General features: G+C 41.0%; 1 protein-coding gene across 1 annotated transcript; it reads right to left on the reverse strand.

Moving 5' to 3' along the window:
* Positions 1–2,676: 2,676 nt before the first annotated feature.
* On the reverse strand, positions 2,677–25,691 carry LOC124550437. The gene is made up of 4 exons (XM_047125312.1): positions 25,562–25,691; positions 20,209–20,268; positions 10,510–10,705; positions 2,677–3,096 (listed from the first exon to the last, which is right to left on the reverse strand). Exons 1-4 carry the CDS (start codon positions 25,629–25,631, stop codon positions 3,081–3,083), a joined length of 342 nt encoding a protein of 113 aa, XP_046981268.1. The 5' UTR covers positions 25,632–25,691; the 3' UTR covers positions 2,677–3,080.

The following is a 25,691-nucleotide window of genomic DNA, read 5'->3' on the forward strand; positions in this document are numbered from 1 at the left end:
AGAACTTAGAACAATCTTGGCGAGAGACAAATCAGTACGTTGACATATTTTGCATATTTTTATTCAATAATTTTATATGAAATAATGTTCTGGGGTAACTCATCTTTAAGACAGAAAACGTACTGTAAGAATAATGTGTGGTCCTCACCCACCATCATCTTGTAGACATTTGTTTAAGTTGTTGGGCATTCTGACTACGGTTCCATTCCGTCTCGAATTTTGTTGTAAATAATCCACTGTACACGTCTCCACACTTATGGTCTTTAGCGCAGAGAGGGGTGCACAGTTCTGCAACTAAAATTTTTGATCACTTGTCCAGTGACGTAAAACGTCTGACAGAAACCAAAGTAAAATTGGCCACTCCTTTTAGTCCGTAGAAGAATTTCTATTAATGTATTGCGTAAAAGGCGGCGGGTAGCAATTACTACCGCACATTTGTATATTTAATAATAGCAAAAAATAGTAATAAAGTTTACAAGTGTTCAGGATATAGCCGTACTTACAAAATAATTTGCGATTTTAATGTAAAATGACTCGTTCCACATCACTGCGATTTATCATGCTAATGATCCATGTGTAACGCCGGAAATGCATATCCTCCTATTTCCATCTATTGCACTGCAAATTTTTTTCCTTATTTTGTTACGTGAAGATATAACATATCTGTGTCTTTGTATATTGTAATTGTTTTACTGTTTGTATATATTTATGCATTTATGTCGATGTATAATTGGTTTGTTTTGTAAATATTATTTGTTTTTTTACGCTGGGTCTGGCCTAGGGAAAACTATGCTATCGAAGGATTACATCGATAGGTCATGTGGAGAACCAAAGTGTTTAGGATCTTTGGTAGTGTTAACTCTGCCGCGTGGAGCGCGGGCAGAGCAGAGGGAGTCTGGCTGGGGTGGTGCAGTGGAGCAGGTGTGTTGTGTGACGCTCCCGCGAGTTGCCGCGCTTTCGGGGTTGGGCAGCATGTAATTGCGCTCGACTTGCTATGATAGTTTCTGACACGGTGTCGCGAACGGGAAGCATTAGCTGGCGCACATCAAGAGCCCGTTTCGCCTGGTGACCGTGTCGAGAAGAAGGCGCGCCAACATCCAGCTTCTGCAACAGCGACGGCCGACAATGAGTGACTGTCGCCACCTCGTCGATCGACGGCTTCAAACATTCAATCAACCAACAAGGAAGACTGGAAGCACGTAAAGTCTTAGAACTGTATGGCAGACCTCAGCTTTTCAAACTGTTCCATTTTCGTAACTATAACTACAGCAACTTAGCATGAACATTTGTTGCTTATTGTCCCAATTGCATTACCAAGCAGGGTCCCTTCCTTTTCCGGAATGAACTCGAGTGTCGTTGAAATTCAAACGCCCGCATTAAAGTAAAAGCATTGGATTTCACTACTTTAATTTCAAAGTTCAGTTAAGGTATTCATAGCTGGCTACAATATTTGGATTACACAAGCACAAATTAAGAGTGCGAGTTTTGCTTGCATATTTTAGCTTACCTGTGACTCCAGCTCAGCTTGGTACGTACTAAATTTTACTATTGTTAATTGTTCAGAATCATTTAATTCAAGTTCAAAGATAAATCTCTTATTTCTAAATTGCGTAGATTCAAGTAGCTTTTGAAATGATTGTTGAGGTAGCCCAAGACAAACTGTATTTTACTGCATTTCGATATGCTTCAGAAACAAAGTTCACTATTAATCTCAGTCACTAAATTAACTTTCAATTTTCCGGTTTTATTAATTCTTTTGCTAAATTAAGTCAGAGTGTAGCGACATTTATTACTTCTGACAAACTTTCAGTTTTCACACGACACGAGTCAACCTTCAGTTGCCACACTTCTAGTGCTAATTATATGTGTAATAACCTTTCTTTTTCAGTTACTATAGTAATTGTCCTTAGGACTGGTGACCGTAATTTCCCCCAAATCTCAAATATCTAATTACTGCTAGTTAATTGTTGACGTAACGGCCGTACATTTACTTTCTTTATTAACTTTACCCCTTTTCAAAATTAATTTCCACCAGTTTCATTTGCATTTTCCCTTTCATTTAGATGTAACCCTTTCCTCCCTCTTTACCGACAGATTAACTTCGGTGACGATTGATTTTCCCAAATTTCCATTAGGTACACGCGGTTTAATTTTTCACTGTCATTAAGGTCGATAAGTGAGGGGGAGGTTACACATGGAACACGAAACTAACTAACTTAACTATCTGACGTACGTTTGCTTCAATAAATCAGCCACGACAGTAATTTTTCAGAATTCTTGGGAAACCTGCAAAGGTACTTTCCTACAGCTCGCTCCAGACTGTAGCCTGATCTGGTGATTACTCCGACAGTTTATATTGTGTCTGCAGTACTACGTTGTGCGGCTGGTCTGAATTCTGAAATTAGTACTCTCATAAGGGAAAATAATCCTTGCTGTTAACTTTCATACATCGTAGGAAATATATATTTTTCATTTTCTCTTCTTACTAGATCAAGTGGGAGTGTTTGTTTCTTATTCGCTGCCTAACACCTCTCATAGCAATAAATCAATAACTTTACAACATACCATATCGAGTTTGATTTTTTTCTTTGGATTTCCTAAATAAATCCATCTTGTGGATGTTACGTAAGAGGAATGTTGACAATGAGAACATTCTATAGAGTGATTCTTCTTAAACTTCACAGTGCCGAAACCTGTGAGAAATGTGTCTCAAAAATATAGGTGTATTTTATGTATTTCAATTACGTAATTTCTTTGATGACAAGGTGTAAGATGTCTTGATTTATTATGTATTACAAATATCGTTTTAATCAACGAACTAAAATAGTCGATACAGTGAAGCTCACTCCATTGTGGAGCCTGTCGACAAATAGCTCACTGATGATAGACCCAGCTACATTTCTTTGTGCCTCCAGTCTCCAGCTACAAAGTGAACAAGGAATAAAGTGTTTTGTTTTTCTGTATGTAATAGAAGTATTTTTCACAGTGAGAACTGTCTTTATTTAGAGAGTGCGTTTCAATGAAATGAAATGACCTGCTAAAAGTTGGGCGTTGCGTTTCTCGAAGTCGCGGCTGTTACTTTACTTCTTTCGACCACTGTAAGAGAAGATAAAATTGTCGTTAGTTTTGTAACAATAACTGTGTATAACGAGAGATTAAATAAACAAGGAACATGGTTTACATGCTGTACAACTGACATAATGTCATTGTACGAAAGTAGTAAAAATAAAGATGGCGTTAAGAGTGGTGAAAGGTGAGATGGAGTGCTCGTTATTTTTCAGAGTATTTCTCCTGGGGGACAGCGGTCTGGCTAAACGAACTTTTAAAAATCGATTAAAAAGTCTAAACAGCAATAAAACATTTATTTACAATAGGTACCGGTGTCGGTCAGAATGTGACCATCTTCAGATCATTTACATCATGATGGTAAGCGGTGGCAGGGAACGGAGCAGGTGTTACGACTCCACGAACGTAAGCTGCTCGAGTGTATGTTCGTGAAGTCATAACACCTGCTCCGTTCCCTGCCACCGCTTACCATCATGATGTAAATGATCTGAAGATGATCACATTCTGACCGACACCGGTACCTATTGTAAATAAATGTTTTATTGCTGTTGAGACTTTTTAATCCATTTCTTGAGTGCTAATTGACTGATATCTGTTGCAATATTGAAGTGCAGATATTGGTATTGAAATAAAATTATACTAAACTACTCAGCCATTAACAGCAGGCGACACTGTGTGTGGGCCACCGGTTGTGTAGCAGTAGAGTCTCTGCGACGTGTGTGCCTGTGGCGGCAGTGCTGTGTTTGTATGGCTGCAGCAACAGTAAGGATTCTACCACCATAGGCGTTACTAATTAAGCAAAGGAATTGCCGATTGAGGTGTTTGGTTTCAAAAGGATTTTCAGAGACCACTATCAGTCACAAAGTTTTGTTGACATACAATAATTATTTAATGAAGCTACATATTTCGGGGTACAAAACTAATCATCGGGGGATAACATAAATACAGAAAATATTATTACAAAATTACATATAGATATTAAAGTAGTTTTTTACAGTCTCCGCATAGAAAGAAAAGGGAAATCTAACGATTAAAACATCACGTGGTCACAGTCTCTCTCACTGTAATATAATTTGATGACAAACATCAGAGATGTGACAGTATGATTTGCAAAATACTTTCCAACTAATACATGACACCATGACTGAAACATCAATAGTTAAATCGAAACAAGCTTTGTTCTGAACGCCATCTGCTTTCTACTCCACTCCACCTACTCTACATTTAATTATGATGACATGTTTTATGTTTCCTTTGTAAGTGTATGAACATTAATTAACAAGATACAAGTAACCATAGCAATGGAGGTAAGTGACAGCACCACAAGAAGACATCCCTTTCGTACGGACTAAATAAATGATTATTTAATTTTTTGTGTGAACAGCAGACCAACAAACGAAGTGAATACTCCCACATTGAAGGCTTATCTTTTTTTTCTCCACAGGATGACCATGGCACAAGCGAAGACTGTAAAGAACAACGTTAATATGTATGGGAATTTTTGTTAAATGTTTTTTTTTGTACTGCCATTGTAGCATGAAGGTAAGGTTTGTGGTTCGAAACTTCATTAAATAATTTTAGTAGATCATCATAATTTTGTGACTGGTAGCAGTCTGTGAAAAATCTTTTCCTGTTTTGGAAACATTAGCGGCCGATTAACAGTCATTATGGCTTCATAATAGGTTTGATATGCCTGTGTCATGGACTGCGCGCTGAGGTAGTCCGTCCGAGGTGTCGGGTCACGCTCACTGTGGACTTCACCAGTGTCCGAGGGCCTTCCTAGGCCACGACGAAGACCACATGGCGTTCATCGTACATAAAATTGTAGACAACTCACCCACTCGTGTGACCACGATGGGCGTACGGAGGCTACTTTAAAGCTCAGTACAGGTAATGGCTTCAGCTGTGGCTTGCCTTACGCCGAGAGGCTAATCTCGCCTACACGAGTGTTCTAGAACGAATACCAAGTAGCCTGAGCTCGGCAGTGGTTAAACGTGGCTACCTCACAACTTAGATTCACTCTCACTTTAGGGATTGCCCGGTGGCGCTTTGTGCAAGGAGCGTGAGTTACTCACTGCTGGGAAAGTCCTTCCGTGGAAGGTATTTGAGCCACTTACATCTCGGCCGAGTTCCAACAACTGTCTCTGATATTTCGATCTCGGGACCATATACATGAGTGGTAACGGTGCAGGCACAATAATTTGTACCTCAGTCACGTATTATGTCTAGTGTAAAATTAGGCCGTTTGAAGACTGTAGGTAAGATAGCTAGAAATATGGTGCATATTTTCAAGGTGAGCAATGTAATAAAGAAAAGACCTAACGAAACGCGATAGCAGGACCTAAGTGAAATCTATCGATTAAAACGGTAGATACGAAGCCGAGCTCGAATTTAAATTCATGAGCTACTCACTATTCTGCGACATGCCTTTTTCTGTAGCCTTTTAGGCTTAAGTTTAGAGATCTCTAAGATTATACAGGTTATAGAGGCTGGCAATATATTACTGTGTTTATACGTAACATCGATTTTATCACGTTATTTTTGGTCTCGTACTTTTCGCAGGTAAAGTGTTAGTCAAAGCGAACTGCAAATATCTTGAGTGACTCAACAAAATTAATATCTAGGACACAAACCACATAAGATTTACTGTTCAGTGCTGAGAAACGTAATACTGTTCGACTTTAGTATTTGCAAACTAGGAGTCTAATCATTCACGTGAAATTCTCAGAAATAGGAGGATTCGTGACGAGGCAAAGTAGATCTAATATAGAGGTCAACGCTGCTAACTTCTTTTATCTGAAATAACTTTTCGAAATGCTAAAAATATTACGAATCTCTTTTCATGGAGGTGAATAGTGACAATGAACACGTGAAATGAAGACCAAAGACTTTTCGCCATTTCATTGTCCTAGGTAGTGCAATGTGTACTTTTTCGATTAAGTCCCGTTCTAATTGCGTTCATATTTCTCCCATGGCCTACGACAGTAAAAAATACAATACTACTTCGGCACAATACTTATTAAATTTTAGTGTACACTCATACTTGTTGAAGGAGATGTTCAACACCCATTTGGCTGCAATACTCCAGTCGCCTCTCCAGTGAATTATTAATTCTTTCAAACACCAACAGATCACTTCTTAAAGCTTGATAGCATTGCGCAATTCGTTTCTCCACTCCGTCAACCATAGCAATGGGAGTGCTGTACACTGCACTTTTAGGAAGATTCCAAACAGGATAATCCAGAGGATTGGAGGGGTAGGTAATGGAGGTAAAATAACAGATCTTGCCCAAGCCATCCTCCTGGGATCACTTTGGCACGTTAAACATGGTCTTTCATCATCATAAAAATATGCCGGTTCCTCATTATGCGTGTACCACACACCCCAAGGTTGGACAAGAGGAATTTTTCAAGCGATCCTGGAAAATTCCGTCGCAAAAACCGATGGTATTCTCGACGGTCGAGTTTTCGAAGAATAAGTGCCCCTATGAGATGGTCACCTAATACCGCTAACCACAGACTATACACATTCAGTGAAAAACATTGCTAATATGATGACTGATGACTCATGAACAGCCATCCGTTGTGGCCGAGCGGCTATAGGCGCTTCAGTCTGGAACCGCGCGACCGCCACGGTCGAAGGTTCGAATCCTGCCTCGGGCATGGATGTGTTTGATGTCCTTAGGTTAGTTAGGTTTAAGTAGTCCTAAGTTCTAGGGGACTGATGACCTCAGATGTTCAGTCCCATAGTGCTCAGAGCCATTTGAACCATTTTGACTCATGAACATCGTACGTGAGTTTACGTCAAATATGAGCCCAATTAGATGTGGACTCATGACAGCTTGAACTCTGCTGGGGACATGTTGAATGAGTTGCCTGAATGTCTGTGCAGGAACTTCCCGAAGAAAACAAATCACGAAGGGACTGATGTTGGATGCTGTGGTCTGAAGCGAAGTGAACGTACTAACGTATACCAAAGGCGTTGCACTCGATTCAGGTCGAGATTCTGACCAGGCCAGTCCATTTCAAAAATTTTATTGTCCACAAACCACGGCCTCACTGATGTTGATTTATGATATTGTTCATTGTCGTGCTGAAACAGTTATCTTATACGAACCTTGTTCTTCTGTAAGCGCTACAAAATGCTGTAAAATACATAAGCATTTAGCGTTGTTATCAGCACAATAAGGGGACCACACTCTAACCATAAACAACACCCCTATATTTTAACACGACTTTCTCCGTATTTCATTGTTGGCACTACATGTGATGGCAGGTAACGTTCTCCAGGCACTCTCCAAGCCGAAACACTTCCATCGAATAGCCACTGGGTATAGCGTGATTAATTACACTATTTACTCGTTTCCACTCATCTATAGCCCAGTGGCGTCGCCCTTTCCATCACAACAAGTGTCGTTTAGTACTGACTATGTGTGGCTTACGAGGAGCTGCTCGACCATTGTGATGATGATGACGTCCCATACCCCGAGGAGCGTAGGGGACGATGCGGGAGACCCGCGCCACCGACTAGGCAAGGTCCTATCGAAGGTGGTTTGCCATTGCCTTCCTCCAACGGTAATGGCTATGAATGATGATGATGGAGACGACACAACACTACCCAGTCATCTCGAGGCAGGGAAAATCCCTGACCCCGCCAGGAATCGAACCCGGGAACCCGTGTGCTGGAAGCGAGAACGCTACGCTCAGTCATTGTGCTAGTTTGTCTGCTCAAGAGTGATTCCTTCCACTGCTTTTACTCGATCTTTCTCAATCACTGTCCTCAGTGCTCGACAGTGTTTTATGTTCTGTCAGTGGTAGCTTGTTATCACACATTCGAAATTAAGTCACAGACGCCTTGATTGCAGATCAGTGTTTCTGGTTCTACCGAATGCTTATAAGTAAATTGACGAAGGTCCAGTGTGGGCTGTAATTATCGTAAGGCAGCGAAACTTTGTATATAAGATAATACTTTAATGCGGAACCGTTTTACCCTTGAAAAACAATAGTTACTTTTTTGGCCACTATGTGCAAATCTGGCACTGCGCAGCCTCTAGCCGATCCCTCCGGTCCTTGTATTCAACAAATTGTGTAAGCGGCAGTTGGTAATACAATCAACATTATGCCTTCCTTACTACTTAATTTAACTTTCCTGCCCGCGTCCTATTTCTAATCCGTTACATACGGAAACATTTTTATTCATCTTCCTTGCATTCACATCACCAGATTTGCACCTGGTGGCCAAAATTGGAACTTTTTTTTCCTGGGTAAATCGGTTCCGTATTAACGTTGTAGTATATTCAATGAGTTTCGCTCTCATACTATAATTGCAGCCCACAATGGACCTCTGTGAATTGCTGTATTGTAATTGTAACCAACCGGCGCTGTCGTCTACCTTCATATGTGTTAATTTACACTGTAAATGACGATCATCCTGTATACGGATGTTAATTAGATGAAATCTTATCAATGGAAAAGATGTTGGACAAAGTACATTGATTTTTAAAGAAGGCTAGGTCGAAAACGCAAAAACATTTGTTATACAGGGTGGTCCATTGATAGTGACCGGCCCAAATATCTCACGAAATAAGCATCAAACGAAAAAACTACAATTAACGAAACTCGTCTAGCTTGAAGGGGCGCTGTGGTTGACCCGCTAGATAGCGCTGCCATAGGTCAAACGGATATCAACTGCGTTTTTTAAAATAGGAACCCCCATTTTTATTACATATTTGTGTAGTACGTAAAAATAATATGTTTTAGTTGGACTACTTTTTTCGCTTTGTGACAGATGGCGCTGTAATAGTCACAAACGTATAAGTACGTGGTATAACGTAACATTCCGCCAGTGCGGACGGTATTTGCTTCGTGATACATTACTAGTGTTAAAATGGACCGTTTTCCAATTGCTGAAAAGGTCGATATCGTGTTGATGTATGGCTATTGTGATCAAAATGCCCAACGGGCGTGTGCTATGTATGCTGCTCGGTATCCTGGACGACATCATCCAGGTGTCCGGACCGTTCGCCGGATAGTTGCTTTATATAAGGAAACAGGAAGTGTTCAGCCACATGTGAAACGTCAACCACGACCTGCAAAAAATATTGATGCCCAAGTAGGTGCTTTGGTTGCTGTGGCGGCTAATCCGCACATCAGTAGCAGACAAATTGTGCGGGAATTGGGGATCTCATAAATGTCGGTGTTGAGAATGCTACATCAACATCGATTGCACCCGTACCATATTTCTATGCACCAGGAATTGCATGGCGACGACTTTGAACGTAGTGTAATTTCCTCCACTGGGCACAAGAGAAATTACGGGACGATGACAGATTTTTTGCACGCGTTCTATTTAGCGATGAAGCGTCATTCACCAACAGCGGTAACGTAAACCGGCATAATATGCACTATTGGGCAGCGGAAAATCCCTGATGGCTGCGACAAGTGGAACGTCAGTGACCTTGGTTGGTTAATGTATGGTGCGGCGTTATGGGAGGAAGGATAACTGGCCCCATTTTATCTATGGCAATCTAAATGGTGCAATGTATGCTGTAATGTTCTACCGATGTTACTACAAGATGTTTCACTGTATGACAGATTGACGATGTACTTTCAACATGATGGATGTCCAGCACATAGCTCGCTTGCGGTTGAAGCGGTATTGAATAGCATATTTCATGACAGGGTGATTGGTCGTCGAAGCACCATACCATGGCCTGCACGTTCACCGGATCTGACGTCCCCGTATTTCTTTCTGCGGGGAACGTTGAAGGATATTTGCCATCGTGATCCGCCGACAACGCCTGTCGACATGCGTCAGTGCATTGTCAATGCATGTGCGAACATTACGGAAGGCAAACTACTCGCTGTTGAGAGGAATGTCGTTACACGTATTGCCAAATGCATTGAGGTTGACGGACATTGTTTTGAGCATTTATTGCATTAATGTCGTATTTACAGGTAATCCCGCTGTAACAGCATGCGTTCTCAGAAGTGATAAGTTCAGAAAGGTACATGTATCACATTGGAACAACCGAAATAAAATGTTCAAACGTACCTACGTTCTATATTTTAATTTAAAAAACCTACCTGTTCGTCTAAAATTGTGAGCCATATGTTTGTGACTATTACAGCGCCATCTGTCACAAAGCGAAAAAAGTGGTCCAACTAAAACATTCATATTTGTTTAGTACTGCACGAATATGTAATAAAAAATGGGGGTTCCCATTTTAAAAACGCAGCTAGTATCCGTTTGACCTATGGCAGCGCCATCTAGCGGGGCAACCACAGCGCCATCTGGTTTCCCCCTTTAAGCTAGAGAAGTTTCGTTCTTTGTAGTTTTATCGTTTGACGCTTATTTCGTGATATATCTGGCCCGGTCAGGATCAATGGACCACCCTGTATATTAATCACGGTTATCCTCTACCAGGCATGTATTGGTACGTACAAGTTGATAGATCCACTGGAGGAGCTGCTGCTGGACTTGCTGAAGGAGCCAGAGATGCCGCCGGGTCTTCCGCCGCCGCAGAGAACGCAGCCGGGCTGGTGGAAGCCGCCTCCGAAGCCCGGGTGGTGACGACCGCCGCCGAAGCCGCCCCCGTACGGTGGGCCAAAGGCCGCCCGAGGAGCTCGGGGCGCCCCTTCTGCGAACACAAACAACGGAGCTTCAGCTCTGGCCAGTCTGGTGTCCGGCCAGCTACGCAGCCCAAATCCAGCAGCTGAGGCAGCTCATGCAGCTGTGGCAGCTCAAGTAGATAAGGCAGTCCAGATGGTACAAGGCGGCAGTCCTGCAAGGCGAAGAGAAAGAGGCGGTTTTCTGCTGGGTACCTGGACACAGTGGGATCAAGAGGAACGAGGTAGTTGACAACAGCGAATGCATCTTGCCAGGAAGACAACACAGGCTGTGCTACGATGGCTAACGAAGATGGTGACCCATGTGTGTGAGACACAGTTGTCGGAAATGACAAGCAACAAGCTGATGTCAGTTGACCGGAAATACGACCGTGGCGCATTTCCTTGGAACCTCAGTCGAGGGTATCAGACGGATGCCATATTCCTTGACTTCCGGAAAGCGTTTGACTCGGTGCCCCACGGCAGACTCCTAACTAAGGTACGAACATATGGGATTGGTTCCGAAATATGTGAGTGGTTCGAAGACTTCTTAAGTAATAGAACCCAGTACGTTGTTCTCGATGGTGAGTGTTCATCGGAGGTGAGGGTATCATCTGGAGTGCCCCAGGGAAGTGTGGTAGGTCCGCTGTTGTTTTCTATCTACATAAATGACCTTTTGGATATGGTGGATAGCAATGTGCGGCTGTTTGCTGATGATGCTGTGGTGTACGGGAAGGTGTCGTCGTTGAGTGACTGTAGGAGGATACAAGATGACTTTGACAGGATTCGTGATTGGTGTAAAGAATGGCAGTTAAATCCAAATATAGATAAATGTAAATTGATGCAGATGAATAGGAAAAAGAATCCCGTAATGTTTGAATACTCCATTCGTAGTGTAGCGCTTGACACAGTCACGTCGATTAAATATTTGGGCGTAACATTGCAGAGCGATATGAAGTGGGACAAGCATGTTATGGCAGTTGTGGGGAAGGCGGATAGTCGTCTTCGGTTCATTGGTAGAATTTTAGGAAAATGTGGTTCATCTGTATAAGAGACCGCTTATAAAACACTAATACGACCTATTCTTGAGTACTGCTCGAGCGTTTGGGATCCCTCTCAGGTCGGATTGAGGGAGGACATAGAGGCAATTCAGAGGCGGGCTGCTAGATTTGTTACTGGCAGGTTTGATCATCACGCGAGTGTTACGGAAGTGCTTCAGGAACTCGGGTGGGAGTCTCTAGAAGAAAGGAGGCGTTCTTTTCGTGAATCGCTACTGAGGAAATTTAGAGAACCAGCATTTGAGGCTGACTGCGGTACAATTTTACTGCCGCCAACTTACATTTCGCCGAAAGACCACAAAGATAAGATAAGAGAGATTAGGGCTCGTACAGAGGCATATAGGCAGTCATTTTTGACTCGTTCTGTTTGGGAGTGGAACAGGGAGAGAAGATGCTAGTTGTGGTACGAGGTACCCTCCGCCACGCACCGTATAGTGGATTGCGGAGTATGTATGTAGATGTAGATGTTGATGTAGATGTAGGGACAAACTGGTCCTCACCCGCCTGTTTATTGTACAATACACGATAAAACACGCTTGCATTTTTCTACTGGAAAATCCACAGGGATGCAGTGTTTGTTGAGTAGCACTCAGAGTTCATCATTTTTTTAAAATCTTATTTGCCGACAAGTGGGGCATCTTTCTCCTCCCAAGCGACTCAACCTCAACTTTATGCGATAACGAAACGATAGCACAAAAATTCTTGAAATACTGGCTCGTATCGTAGCTCTCACCAAATTTTATTGGAAGGAAACTATAATGCCTTCCACTATGGTTGATTCATCTAACTAACTCAATCAACAGAAAATCCAAGATGGACTGCAACAATATAATGAAAAGGGAAGTTGCTATTCACCGTATGGCGGAGATGCTGCAGTTGCCAGAGACTGCAGTCATATTTGTGTTAGCTGCGTTTGCGTCAGTGTGTGAGTGTGGGTGTGCGTGTTGTGTGTGAGTGTCTGTCGTCTACTTTTGATGAAGGCCTTACTGGCCGAAAGCTTATTTGTGACAGTCTTCTTGTTGCGCCTGTTTGCGACTCAGCACCTCGGCTGTATGGTGAGTAGCAACTTGCCTTTTCATAGGATCATCTTATTAACTGTTTAATCAACACTTTCAATGATCAGAAATATTGGTGGATTTTCTGTAATATACTTGCACAGAAAATATTGCGGAAATGAAAAAGGATGTTGATGTGTGGTTTTCACAGAATGGCTTGGCCATCATGGCCTCGTTTTATTATAATGAGATTGTAATAATTCTTAGAAAATGTGTTTTTGTGCACATATACACTTTTTATATGGAACAATGCCTTCTGACATTAATAGACTAAAAGTAGGTTAAATTAGAAGGCCAGTGGTGTTTGCTGCAAGATTCTAGTGCGAGCTTGTAAAGGAATTATATAAATTTTTTTATGAATATATAGATACTAGTTCAACTACCAGAGATTATTGCGTAAAGCATTTGCTGAACAAAAGGAGCTTTACGTTCTTCGATTATTAGTTATAGAATAAGTTACCTTTCGCTGTTACCCTGTCCTAACGTTAAGACGTGTTGTGCCATTTATTACAGATAAAATTGGCTTAAATAATGAAAGCGATTTTGAAGCAGAGCGATTTCGTCTTTTGTGATACCATGGGCCCATCTCCCGAAATTCTGGAAAATTATTACTATTATTTTAATTTTATGCAGAGAATTTAGATGGAGGCGACGATCTTGACGGCGACGCTGCTCAACAATAGAGGTACGTGAACGTGTTCTTCTTTTTCCTTTCGTGGCCGCTACCGTCAGTTTTAATATGTTTTCCGCGACATTCAGAACCTGCAATCATTCTTTTAATTTAATTTCGAAGTCCACACATTTACGTTCTAGGATGAAGAAATGCATTTAACTGTAATTCTTTTCATCCAGGCCACGGAGAATGATTGCACTCAAAATGTACGTGCCTTTATCCCGTTCGTATGTTCGCATACATCTGAATGTGTACAAGCGTAACTATATTTCCTACACAGTAGTAACGCTTCTTTTTTTTTTTTTTTTTTTTTTTTTTTTTTTTGCCACTCATTCGCGAATGTACGTGCCCTCTTATTTGATGTAGTCAGTCGGCCGTATTCTTTAATAACATTATTTGCAGTATTCAGTGGCTTAGTTTGCACAATTGATCTTTGCCTGTGTCGCAACAGCGTTTTACGCGAAATATTTGCTACGTGACTTCCACAATAACTTTTATTTCAAAATTTCCACAACCGACTGAATAAAGATTTTTCTAACAACTAGCAAAACATAATAATATAAGAGGACGCGTTAAAAGCTGATAGTGAGATGTCGTATTTCGAAAAGTTCCCACACCGACACTTGTTTGTGTCATTCAACCTACGTAGTTACTAAGTACAATGTTATTGTATTTGCTCACAGTGTGCTTGTTTGTTCTTTGAGTGTACTGTGACTTGCAAGTCAGTTAGTGTGTGACAGTCTAAGCAGCAGGTCGTGAATGGACGATGAGATTTACCAACACATAACTAACCGACATGCTCGTCGTGTATGAGAGTGTAGGAAAAATGCACTTCGTTCTTGTACTGTGTATGCGGCACGATATCACAATAGACGTCAACCACTTCGGTTCAAGTGCTAGAATTTCAGCGGAGATGTTCGAGCAGGCTGCAGTAATACGTCCTTGCGTGTCATCGGGCGTAGTTGGTATGTCCGTCTAGGTAGCGTCTTTCGGCTTTCCCCACAGAAAAATGGTCTACAGGTCTCAAATCTGGAGAACGGGCGGTCCAAGGTACACGTCTCTGCTTCCAATCCAACGGTTCTGAAACAGTTCGCGAACACATGCTGTGGTACTTCGTGCCCTATGTGCTGGAAAGTCATCATATTTTTAGCACAGGTTCCTCCTAATCTGCAAAGCAACACCTTCTAGCATCCGTGGAAGATCGTTTGCTAGGAGGCTGCGATACTTGTGCGCTTTGAGTGTTCCGTCCATAAAAACCGGGTTTGTGAGCTGATGTTTCACTATCTCACACAACACGCTTACACTCCATGGGTGCTGACGTTCCACCTGACACAGCAACAGGGGTTCTCAAGAGACCAATAGCGCATGTTTCGGTGGTTAACCTGTCTCACTCGTAACAGGGAGAAATAACCATAGTAATAAAATAGGAGAGGTCTGAGCTCGCGTGGATAGATTTAAATGTTTATTTTTCCCAAGTGCTGAGTGTAACGGTCGAGAAATAGTTTGAAGGTGTTTCTCTGGACCTTCTTCCAACCACTTCGATGCGAACTGCAAAACAATGATGTAGGTAAATGACATCTAGCATATTATTGAAGTCCTATATAACAATTCTAAAATGTCACTGATTAATGCATCATGTATTGTAGTGTTTCGAGAATTTCTGCGTAAATTCTAGAACTACTCGGCCTTCGACCGTCTCGAACACACGATATTTTAAATATAAGTGTGAGAAAGCCTGTCTGCTGCGCGTCGCCTGTCTGTGTGTGCAGGTCCGAAGTTTGTAGTAAGAAGACTGTAGACACGGCGGTCGAACGGAACCGAAAAGTGTTTGCCGGTCGTACCATGGAATTTTAATGAAAGAACACGGCAGACTCGAGGAACTTCTGTATTATTCCGTACTGTTTTATAACTTTGACAATTGTACTGAAAAAAAAGGAAGAACAGTTCAAATATTGTGAAGTGGATGCTCGTCTTGGACTTGGAGACGATGAGACGTGTATTCCGATTCAGTATGAAAGTGGACTTGGTTTTTAAGCCAACTTTCACTTATGTGGAAGAGACCTTTGTTTCTAACCTTTGGATGCGCGAGGAGACTTACTTGATAGTGTTTGTTTATGTGGAGAATGAGATTTGTTCAAAATGTTCAAATATGTCTGAAATCTTATGAGACTTAACTGCTAAGGTCATCAGTCCCTAAGCCTACACACTACTTAACCTAAATTATCCTAAGGAAAAGACCCACACACCCATGCCCGAGGGAGGACTCGAACCCCCGCCGGGACCTGCCGCACAGTCCAAGACTGCAGCGCCTTAGACAGCTCGTACGAAATTTGTAAAAGTTTTGATGTTTGAATATATATCGTTAAGTGAAGCAAAAGAAACTGTGTGCGTCTGCTTATTTTTTTATAAGTAGAAAGGGTCTTGAGAAATTCCTGTTCCTTGCAAATACACTTCGGAGAAGAAGAGAAAAGGAGGTTTCAGAAGCAAGCTACCCAGCAAGGTAAGTCGGCTGACAACCTCAAGAAGAAGTGGGAGTTTACACACATTCTTCACCACTTCAGGTCATCCAAAGCGTTAGAGTATCCACTGCAAAGAAAGAAAATTGTCGAAAAACTGTCTTTTAATAATAATGAACTGACATTTAGGTCGTAAAGTAGTGATACATTGTGAATTACTGGCAAGTGTATGTTTCACAAAATGAAGACTATAGTGAGTTTGCTCATCCATGAGTAAACCTAAATACCACGGAAACAAGTGATTACGAATTAGCTAGACCTACTTTCTGAAAACGAATAATTAGTGTTATGAGAAGGTTAGGTGATATTTTGACAAAGTGACAAGTGAAACACAGTTGTCAGGCTTCCACGAAACCACATTTGTACAAACTGTACTTAAAATTTCCTGTATTAATGTATATCATATTAGTGAACATCATAGATTTGAAATCCACTTCTGAACGAAGATCTTATCCAGACTTCAGCACGCTTCATTGATTCAGCCAAATGTAGTCATATTGCTCCTGCAAGCTTCCTACCTCATGGCATCTGCTGCCTTACATGAGATCGGCCTCTAGGTCTTCTCTTAAGTGTTGGAATCCAATCAGCAAACAACGCCCTTGTTATCAGCAACTTGTTAATCGAATAGGTGGTCAGTGTCATTGGTTTGCCCTTGTGTTCGATTCTCAATCCTGAAAATACTACTACGACCGGACGTTGGCCCATGGTGCTCTCACATCAAGAACTCGGCGTACGCAACCAGTAAACTAAATGACACAATTGTCGAGCCGGACGTTGTTTACCCGTTTACTATGGTTCCACTTAATAATGCGTTGCTACAGGTGAATCAGATGATGTTATTTCAGTTGGCTAGATTAATCTTCTTGAAAAGGTTACAGGGCAGGAGACAAGGACTTGACTAGAAGAGACAGTCAGATGTCCAAGTTTGGCCTCTCAGCATGGCAGGTGAGAAATGATTTGGTATCTTGACCAAAGAGACAGTTGAAGTTGGACGAAAAGCATCACGTACCGCGACAAGTTGGTTTCGAAAGAGAGGGAATGGTAGTGGAAAGGCAGCACAATGTCTTACAAACGAATGTTCAAAATAATTGAAAAAATATGTTTCCTAATTGCCTAACATACTAATGGTACAACTTCGTAATAAGTATCTACTATCTACTATGTACTGAACTGAAAGGGTATAATTTGTATGAGATTTGTATATTATTTTCTTAGAAGTTTCTGGCGTTGCCTATTAATACAAGTGGAAACATCATGAACTGGAGGTACAATGCTACTGGAAGCTTTTACTCTCTGAGCCTTTCGGCCTTTCAATTGCAGGATAACAGCGGTGAAGGGGGAAATAACTTCGAGATATCAAGGAAATTGTCTTATTGCTGGTGAATGTTCAATATATGTTCCGGCATCTTCAAACTGATACCAAATGTAAACGTCTTTGAACATATAGATGGAGAAGATAAATAGTTGTTTCATTTTGAGGCAAGACTGTGTTCGTTGACATCTGAAGTATTTTATTTAGAAAAATAATATAATAATCTTTAAATGTAACAACGAAACTAATTTTAACGCCGAGTGTATGACGTAATGTAATTCGCACAGACCTTCCAGACACATCAGAATGATTAGTAGTCTCAGGTAATATGGCGTGGGAGTCGTTAGGAACGGCTCGGTAGCCACGGTTTCGGAACTACGGTGGAAGAGCTTTTGTTGTGCCACACGTTTCAGAATTGTGCAAGCGAATCTAATATACATCAGCGGGAAGGCAAGTGACGTCATTTTCTGCGAACAAGTCTCGCTGAGTCTCTGGCTGTAACGGCAAGCATCTCGCAAGCCTATTGCTTACAAAGGCTAAGTCTGACGATGATTTCAAGTGTGTCTGACACACACACGAATGGAAACAGTTCAGTGTGGCCAAATTTTATTTGAGAGAGTCTAATTGGTGTTGGTGCTGTTAATTTCGTTAACAAACATATTGCGCCAGTCGCACTATTAGCACGCGCATGAGAACGACGCTTGCAGAACAGCACTGGACCCAACAACTCTTGTGTACACACGCTTCACGGTCGGAAGTTGAAGAGAATAGTAGTTACATTTCTAATGATTAAATAGCAATTAAAACTGTATTATGTCCAAATTAACCTCAACATGTTATAATGTCTATGTGGCGCAAAGAACACCATTCCGTTTATTCTTGACCGTGGATTTCATAAAACCCTGCATTCAGTCATTCACGTGCAAATGATAGAGAGTTTATAATTATTAGTAATTCATTTTTAGATTTCCCACGCAAGTTTACTGAAATAGATTAATGAACAGTTTCCTACAGTGAGTCAATTAATGCACTTGCTAAGGCGGAACTAAATTCATATATCAAAATTGTTTGGGAGGATAATAAGACGGATAGAAGGCACAATAATATTACCCACACACCACAAGGGTAATTCATTCACTGATTTAAAAACCATAAAAGTAATAAATAATAAATTAGTTATGAACGCCTTATATAAACGACATGAGTCAGATGAAAGGCACAGTACCATATCATACAAATTACGAACTACGTTCCAATCTAATCATTACAGTTATATTACATGACAAATTTATTTGATTGAAAAATCTCTTGACTAACGTCAGTTATTGAGTATGTCTGACAAACATCAGTGTAGTGTTTTCTACGTAAATGTGAAACAGAAGAATTAACATGCAATCTCCCCAATTTTTTTATTCCTCCCTCCAACATCTCCGAAACGAAAGAAGCAATAGAGGTCCTGATGCTCATGGAAAATATTCTTTCAATGTGGGCGCTATAGCTTAGCATGTCAAAAGATATTAGCATTGTCTTACGTGGAAATTTCATTTTCGATGACTCAACGCAGATTCAGATCGGTTGCTATAGAACCACACGTGTCTTTGGCAAGTACTGAAAATCGTTGACGTTTCTTGAGGTTGCCCCGTGACTAAGGTAGGTTGTTCGCAGATGGCGTTCAGCTGTCACATCTGGTTCTATTCGACGTAATTCGCTTTAGTGACTAAAGAACAGCTACATTTTGCAACACGACTGCAACAGACCAAAAGTGGAGAAACAGAATGTCTGTTAAAACATTGTGAGAGTGTAGCTACAAAGGAAGTTGTACACTGACCGAAACTTCTTTCGTTCTTAGCTGACAAAAAAGTTAGTAATGGGCCTCACAATTCAGTGGCGTTAGGAAACGATCACAGTTCTAAATCAGTATTGCCAGCGCTTAATATAACTATGCAAATAGATACGACCTATTCTATTCATAACGAAACCTCTTTGAGGTACCACTCAAAGGAGCTAATTAAAGATGTAAAAAACAGAACGAAAATACCCTCAGGAACTGCAAAGTAACGACCGACAATATGGCCACACAAATGAAAAAATATTTAATCTTCACTACTGTTTAAATTATTTAAAAAAAAATACAATACTAATTTAATCCGGTTTGTTTGATAACTCCTACTGTATGGAGCGATTGTTGATACATAATTTCTGTGAGAATATTTCCCTAGTAATTAACTCTCATGTGAAGTTATCTTAAGATATGATGCGATTTATGCAATATTTGCAATCAGAACTGTTAAGGAAACTTATCAGCAGCATTCCTGTATTTCTGAAACATTTTATCCATATATTCACCCAGTAGATGTACAATTTTTAGAAACAGGTTAACACGAGGTTAATTTCCATTCATTACATGAACATGAATGTAGGAACATGCAGCTCTCAGCTTGTTAACCAATCTCAATGATTTATTGACAAAGCTGAGAGATCTACATGCTACATTAACTCCTACATTTATGGCTACCAACATCCTTCAACGACTGATTGTTTCAGTCCTTGCTGTATACTCTTAAAGGCTATGGTAAGCTGAGTAGCAAGACTCTCGACAAATTATTTTCAATGATGCAAACATGTATTGGCTCTGAGCACTATGGGACTCAACTTCTGAGGTCATTAGTCCCCTAGAACTTAGAACTAGTTAAACCTAACTAACCTAAGGACATCACAAACATCCATGCCGGAGGCAGGATTCGAACCTGCAAACATGTATTACTAAGGCAATAGATTTCAAATCACGTTAATCAGACAGTAAATATACGACCTATTAAAAATATGTTAAATACTATTTCAATTATTTAATATACGTGTGAGTGTGTTTGTTAAACATTGTTTCCCTATTCACTGAAAAATGCGATTCTGCTCATACTTACCACCCAGTTGCTCGGCAGCAGCTAATTTCGAGAGTAAGGGTCCATGGTAGTCTATGGCAGCTGAAACAGAGAAGTACTTTTATTTCAGAAGCGCTGTCAACAAACAAATATATTTCAAGGTAAATTACATCTCTTGTGTGACACAACAGGCTACACATATGAATGCTACTAATCAAATAAAAAGGCACATTATCTAAATAGTTCGAATGTTTTTGTATGTAAATTTGTTTGTGAATTCCTAGTTCACATAACTCGGATGACAACAAGTGTGGTCCTTTACAAGGGTACCATATGCCGTCCTTTCATTCAAGCTCAGCAGAACCATTACTCTGTCCTGAACTACAACCTTGCTGACATACTTTTTGATGTGAAAACATATCTATGATGTTATCTTGTCAAATCTAATGCAGCAGAAACAAGTGAAAGACAGAAACTAACTAAAAGTTGACAGAACGAAGGCTTTCACGACCAGATGGCACTGGTGCTGGTAAACTTTTCGGGGTATAAGGTCGAAGTCCACAAAAATCTTCTGTTCCTAACGTTTCGTCCAGAACTCCGCTGGACATCTTCAGAGCTGTTGCTCTGAAGCACACGTTTCGCTCCTTCGTTGAGTCTGCAGATGTCCAGAGCAGTTCAGGACGAAACGTTGGGAACAGAAGAGTTTTGTGCACCACGACCCTATACTCTGTAAGGTTTAATAGCAGCAGTAATTAAAAATTATTAGTCTATTAAATTTAAGACAGTTACGCAGCTGCTAATTCTTAATTCTGCCAGCCACAGTTGGTTTCCAGCTAAACTTGACATCAAAAAATATTAACACTTTCCTTATTAGCAATATCATCTTACGGACTTATTTTCCAGACCTAGACAGTCATTCTGTAATCATCCCAAGTCAGAGTAGTCCCTTACTCAGCGAAGAGGGCAACAAGTACAGAAACCCTGCATTGCCATTCTAGACAAGGTCCTACGAGCTGGAGGTGGTTTTCCAATGTTTTCCTCTGGCCCGTTATGCACAATGTCTGTGTTTTGTGGATGTCTGTGATGAGTAATTTTATAGTGTAGTGTTAGGTTTGCTTTGTTACGGACGAAGGGAAGGGGGAGGGTGAAATCCGATGCTGGCACGTACACTACTCCTTTCTAATAGCTTTAAGGGAGCCTCCAGGCTTAACTAACTCATCCACAGGATGGATCGTCGTCCACAGTGTCACATTCACTTACTTCATGTGACACTGTGGAGAGGTCTGCAACTTAATGGAAGGTATAGACGCGAAGGCAGTTGATTAGGAACTACACGCCATCACATCTCTTTACCATGCCGCAAAATTTTCCAGCACCGAAATTCGAACCTGTTTACCTCCAATCGAGCGCCACCAGCCGTACAAGCATTACTGAGCATGGCTATGGAAGCAGGTCTGTGATATTGTAGTTGCTACTTCAGTTTTCAGTACAAAGAAAGTCTACTCTCAGTCGTATTTCCGGCTTTATATTGTAGGAAATATTCGTCCATACAAAAATGCGTATACACTGAAGAGCCAAAGAAACTGGTACACCTGCTCATATGGTATAGGGCCTCCGAGAGAACGCAGAAGTGCTGAAACAGGACGTGGCATGGACTTGACTTACGTCTGAAGTAGTGCTGGAGGGAACTGATACCATGAATCCTGCAGGACTGTCCATAAATCCACAAGAGTATGAGGGGTTGGAGATCTCTTCTGAACAGCACGTAGCAAGGCATCCCAGATATGCTCAGTAATGTTCATGTCTGGGGAGTTTGGTGGCCAGCGCAAGTGTTTAAACTCAGAAGAGAGTTCCTGGAGCCACTCTGAAGCAACTCTGGACGTATGGGGTGGCGCATTGTCCTGCAGGAATTGCCCAAGTCCGTCGGAATGCTCAATGGACATGAATGGATGCGGGTGATCAGACAGGATGCTTACGTACTTGTCACCTGTCTGAGTCGTATCTAGACGTATCAAGGGCCCTACATCACTCTAACTGCACCCTCCACCATCTTTAACAGTCCCCCGCTGACAGGCTGGGTCCATGGGTCCATGGATTAATGAGGTTGCTCCATACCCGTACACGTCCATCCGCTCCATACAATTTGAAACGAGACTCGTCCGACCAGGCAACATGTTTCCAGTCACTGATAGTCCAATGTCGGTCTTGACGGGCCCATTCGAGACGTATGGCTTTGCGCCGTGCAGTCATCAAGGGTACACGAGTGGGCCTTGGGCTCCGAAAGCCCTTATAGATGATGTTTCATTGAATGGTTCGCACGCTGACACTTGTTGATGGTCCAGCACTGAAATTTGCAGCAATTTGGGAAAGGGTTGCATTTCTGTCACGTTGAACGATTCTCTTCAGTCGTCGTTGATTCCGTTCTTGCAGAATCTTTTTCCGGCCACAGAGATGTCGGAGATTGGATATTTTACCAGATTCCTGATGCTCACGCCACACTCGTGAGATGGTCATTCGGGAAAATCCCAACTTCATAGCTACCTCGGAGATGTTGTGTCCCATCGCTCGTATGGCGACTATAACACCACTTTCAAACTCACTTAAATCTTGATAACCTGCCATTCCAGCATCAGTAACCGATCTAAAACTGCGCCAGACACCTGTCTTACATAGGCGTTGCCGACTGCAGCGCCGTATTTTGCCTGATTACATATCACTGTATTTGAATACGATTGCCTATACCAGTTTCTTTGACATGTGAAGTGATAAAACTTTCATCATATTAAAAAAAAAATACTTATCAACCTTTGATATTGTAAAAGTAATTAACGTATTCCATTCACCTGTCATTTAGCCCGTGGTACAAAAAAAATTAACTATTATTACTGTAGTGTTTTATTGTACAACTATTACTACTGAAGTGTTATTTTGTGCCAGGTAATGCAATTGAAGGAAATTATTGAATCATCGACGTTTCAAGACTGCGTTTGTGTACCTGACATAAATTCCATAACTATCACCATACTAGAAACATAATCTTTGGACAAGGTGCAGATTTTCGTTTCCCCCAACCCATAGAATGTATAGGACAGCAACGAAAAATAACTACAGGAGTAGAAAATAAAGGTTAAAAATAAAAAATACAATTAACTAATTAAATTAAATGGAAGTACTCTTTAGAGGAGCGCCGTGGTTGATCTAATCATTATTGCTTCTTTTATTTAATCGGATAGGAAGCACAGATTTTATTAATAGAACTACCGGTTTCTACAGCCATCTCCGGATCCAGTGTTGCAGCATAAGAAACCGATCGACGTAGGGACACATGAGTTATCATACAGTAAAAGAAAGAAAAAAAAAAGAACAATAATTTAATGTAATGGCGAAGGCATATGGAAGGAGTGCAGTTCAATGTTTTTACCACTCCCAGAAAGTATAAGAGTTTTGTTGAATCACTCTAAGAGGACAACGAAATGGTTCCTTGGAAATTCAACAGTTTATTTCTTCCTCCAGACTCCAGCTGCTCCTTCCGAAACTATTCACATGAATATTGATTTTATATTGAATTGTGAATTGATTGTCCCTGTAGTCCCTATACGAAATGTATCATTGTGTTCACCATTCCCTTTTTTCTCGTTGGTACTTTTTTCTGTGAGCGTAAGCGTAAGTCGATAGCTGGCGGTAGAATATGCAACGCCGTTGACTTGATACTTCAATCCACGCTCATTCAGAGGGTCAAATATTAAGAAACTCTGTTATTATTTCACCCTTTAACGTAATCATTTGGACAACGTAATCATCCTATTATGTAAATCAACTAAACATTACTACCAATCATCTCAAGTAAAGAAACAAGAAGATTTCGGAAAAAATCATTATAATTATGTAGCAACTGAAAACTTTTCATCGTGTAACTGGCATTATGGTACAAAGTGGACAAATCAGTAAAAGTATCTGTTACATGAGAAATCATTTGTACCTCACCATATTGAGTGATTTTTTTCGCTTTCCGAATTCTACATCCGGCAAGCTCAAAATACTGGTTACTACAATTTCAACAGTTGTGTAGATATGATTTATTTCCGAATTTACGAAACGTGGCACACCTTTCAACGACTCTTTTACGAGTTCACTGCGCGATGGCACCTAAATTCCGCCCTCCTCTTGAATTACAGCGAAATATTTGTCTGCACTGAATGTTTTGTTCGCAAGACATTTAAGCTCTTCCGAATAGATTGGAGTAGATACACTTTTCGCATAGACTCGCAGCAAGGATTTGGCAAAGGATAAATATGTGAGAAAATTAAAACTATTTCTGTCTCATATTCTGCAACATGTAAGTGGAAATTTTTCTGCTCTCCGTAAGAAAGCACTGAATGCAGTTTGTTTATGAGAGTTCAGATGTTTGGAAGACTTATAAGTAACTGTCTGTGTTTGTTGGCTTTCCGTGTACATTGATGTTCAGAGTTTGATGTAGATACGACAATAACTAATGCAGTCTGTCTGTAGAGTGGTTACATATTTCTACACAGACGATTGCTAAGAGGGTAAAGCAATGTGTGTGTGCAGTTTGAGTCCGCGTCGTAGATTTTTCATGAAAACTTCGGGATAGAATCATTAGTGTTTAACATGAATACTTAATTTAATTATCAGTTCTTTTAGTGTAATGCTTACACAGAACAGTATAATGGCTACAGAGTAGATAAATTACAAGTTTGGACCGTCATTCGCCGCTGTATACCAGCTACGTGTAAACTGCTTTGCGCTCGTTTTTCGTTTCCTTTCGAACGCTGCCGTAGCTCTCGCATTCGGTCGGCACTGGACCTTTTTGGCTTTTTGGATTCTGTCAGACGAGAACTTTCCTCTGACTTGCGTTTTCTGTAAATCTGAGCATATTAATGTACGAGTCATATGAGATGACATGTTTCATTACTTCGTAACTTTCAGTTTTATACCGATTTTCACTTATAATCCGGGGAATATTTTTATTCTCTCGCTTTTTATCATAGTAGTGCTCCGCAAGGTCTTTACAACGGCAACGGAATCAACGTCCGAGTTATAAATGTTTCCGTACCGCACCAATTTAGAACTATACTCAAAACTAATATCCGTAACGATTATGCATATGCGCCTACACTGGCACGATGACGTCACAGACGAAACTACTGTGCTACTATAAACACTGTTGCTTATGCGGTATTAGTCTGAAAGATATTATCGATTCATCAGATTTTTTTTTTTTTTCACACGAAAAAGTTCAACCGACGAGCGTATAGAAATTTTCCAGTCAATATATCGGGCACAGGAAGATATGAAAAGAGCAGCAGAGAAAAGATTCATATGATGCGAATAGAAAATCAGTTGTATTTAAACGCTACAGATGAGAGCAGCTGACCTGAGAGACTGATGAGAAGAGCACAGATAGCCGCCAGGAGTACCACCCGCTGTGTGAGGCACGCCGCCATTATGGTACGAGTAACGCAGCAGAGCCGGACGACACTGTGGCGCGTGTTTGAGTGCGTGCC

Source organism: Schistocerca americana, chromosome 1 (genome assembly GCF_021461395.2).
Source record: "Schistocerca americana isolate TAMUIC-IGC-003095 chromosome 1, iqSchAmer2.1, whole genome shotgun sequence".
Classification (NCBI taxonomy): Eukaryota; Metazoa; Arthropoda; class Insecta; order Orthoptera; family Acrididae; genus Schistocerca; species Schistocerca americana.

Bases quoted from the DNA above. Each gene is read 5' to 3' on its own strand.
- LOC124550437 (XM_047125312.1), bottom strand. From the start codon at position 25,631: ATGGCGGCGTGCCTCACACAGCGGGTGGTACTCCTGGCGGCTATCTGT. The intron at 20,269-25,561 runs GTCAGCTGCTCT...TCTCTGTTTCAG, and splicing joins TCTTCTCATCAGTCTCTCAG to CTGCCATAGACTACCATGGA. The intron at 10,706-20,208 runs GTAAGTATGAGC...TTGTGTTCGCAG, and splicing joins TGCTGCCGAGCAACTGGGTG to AAGGGGCGCCCCGAGCTCCT.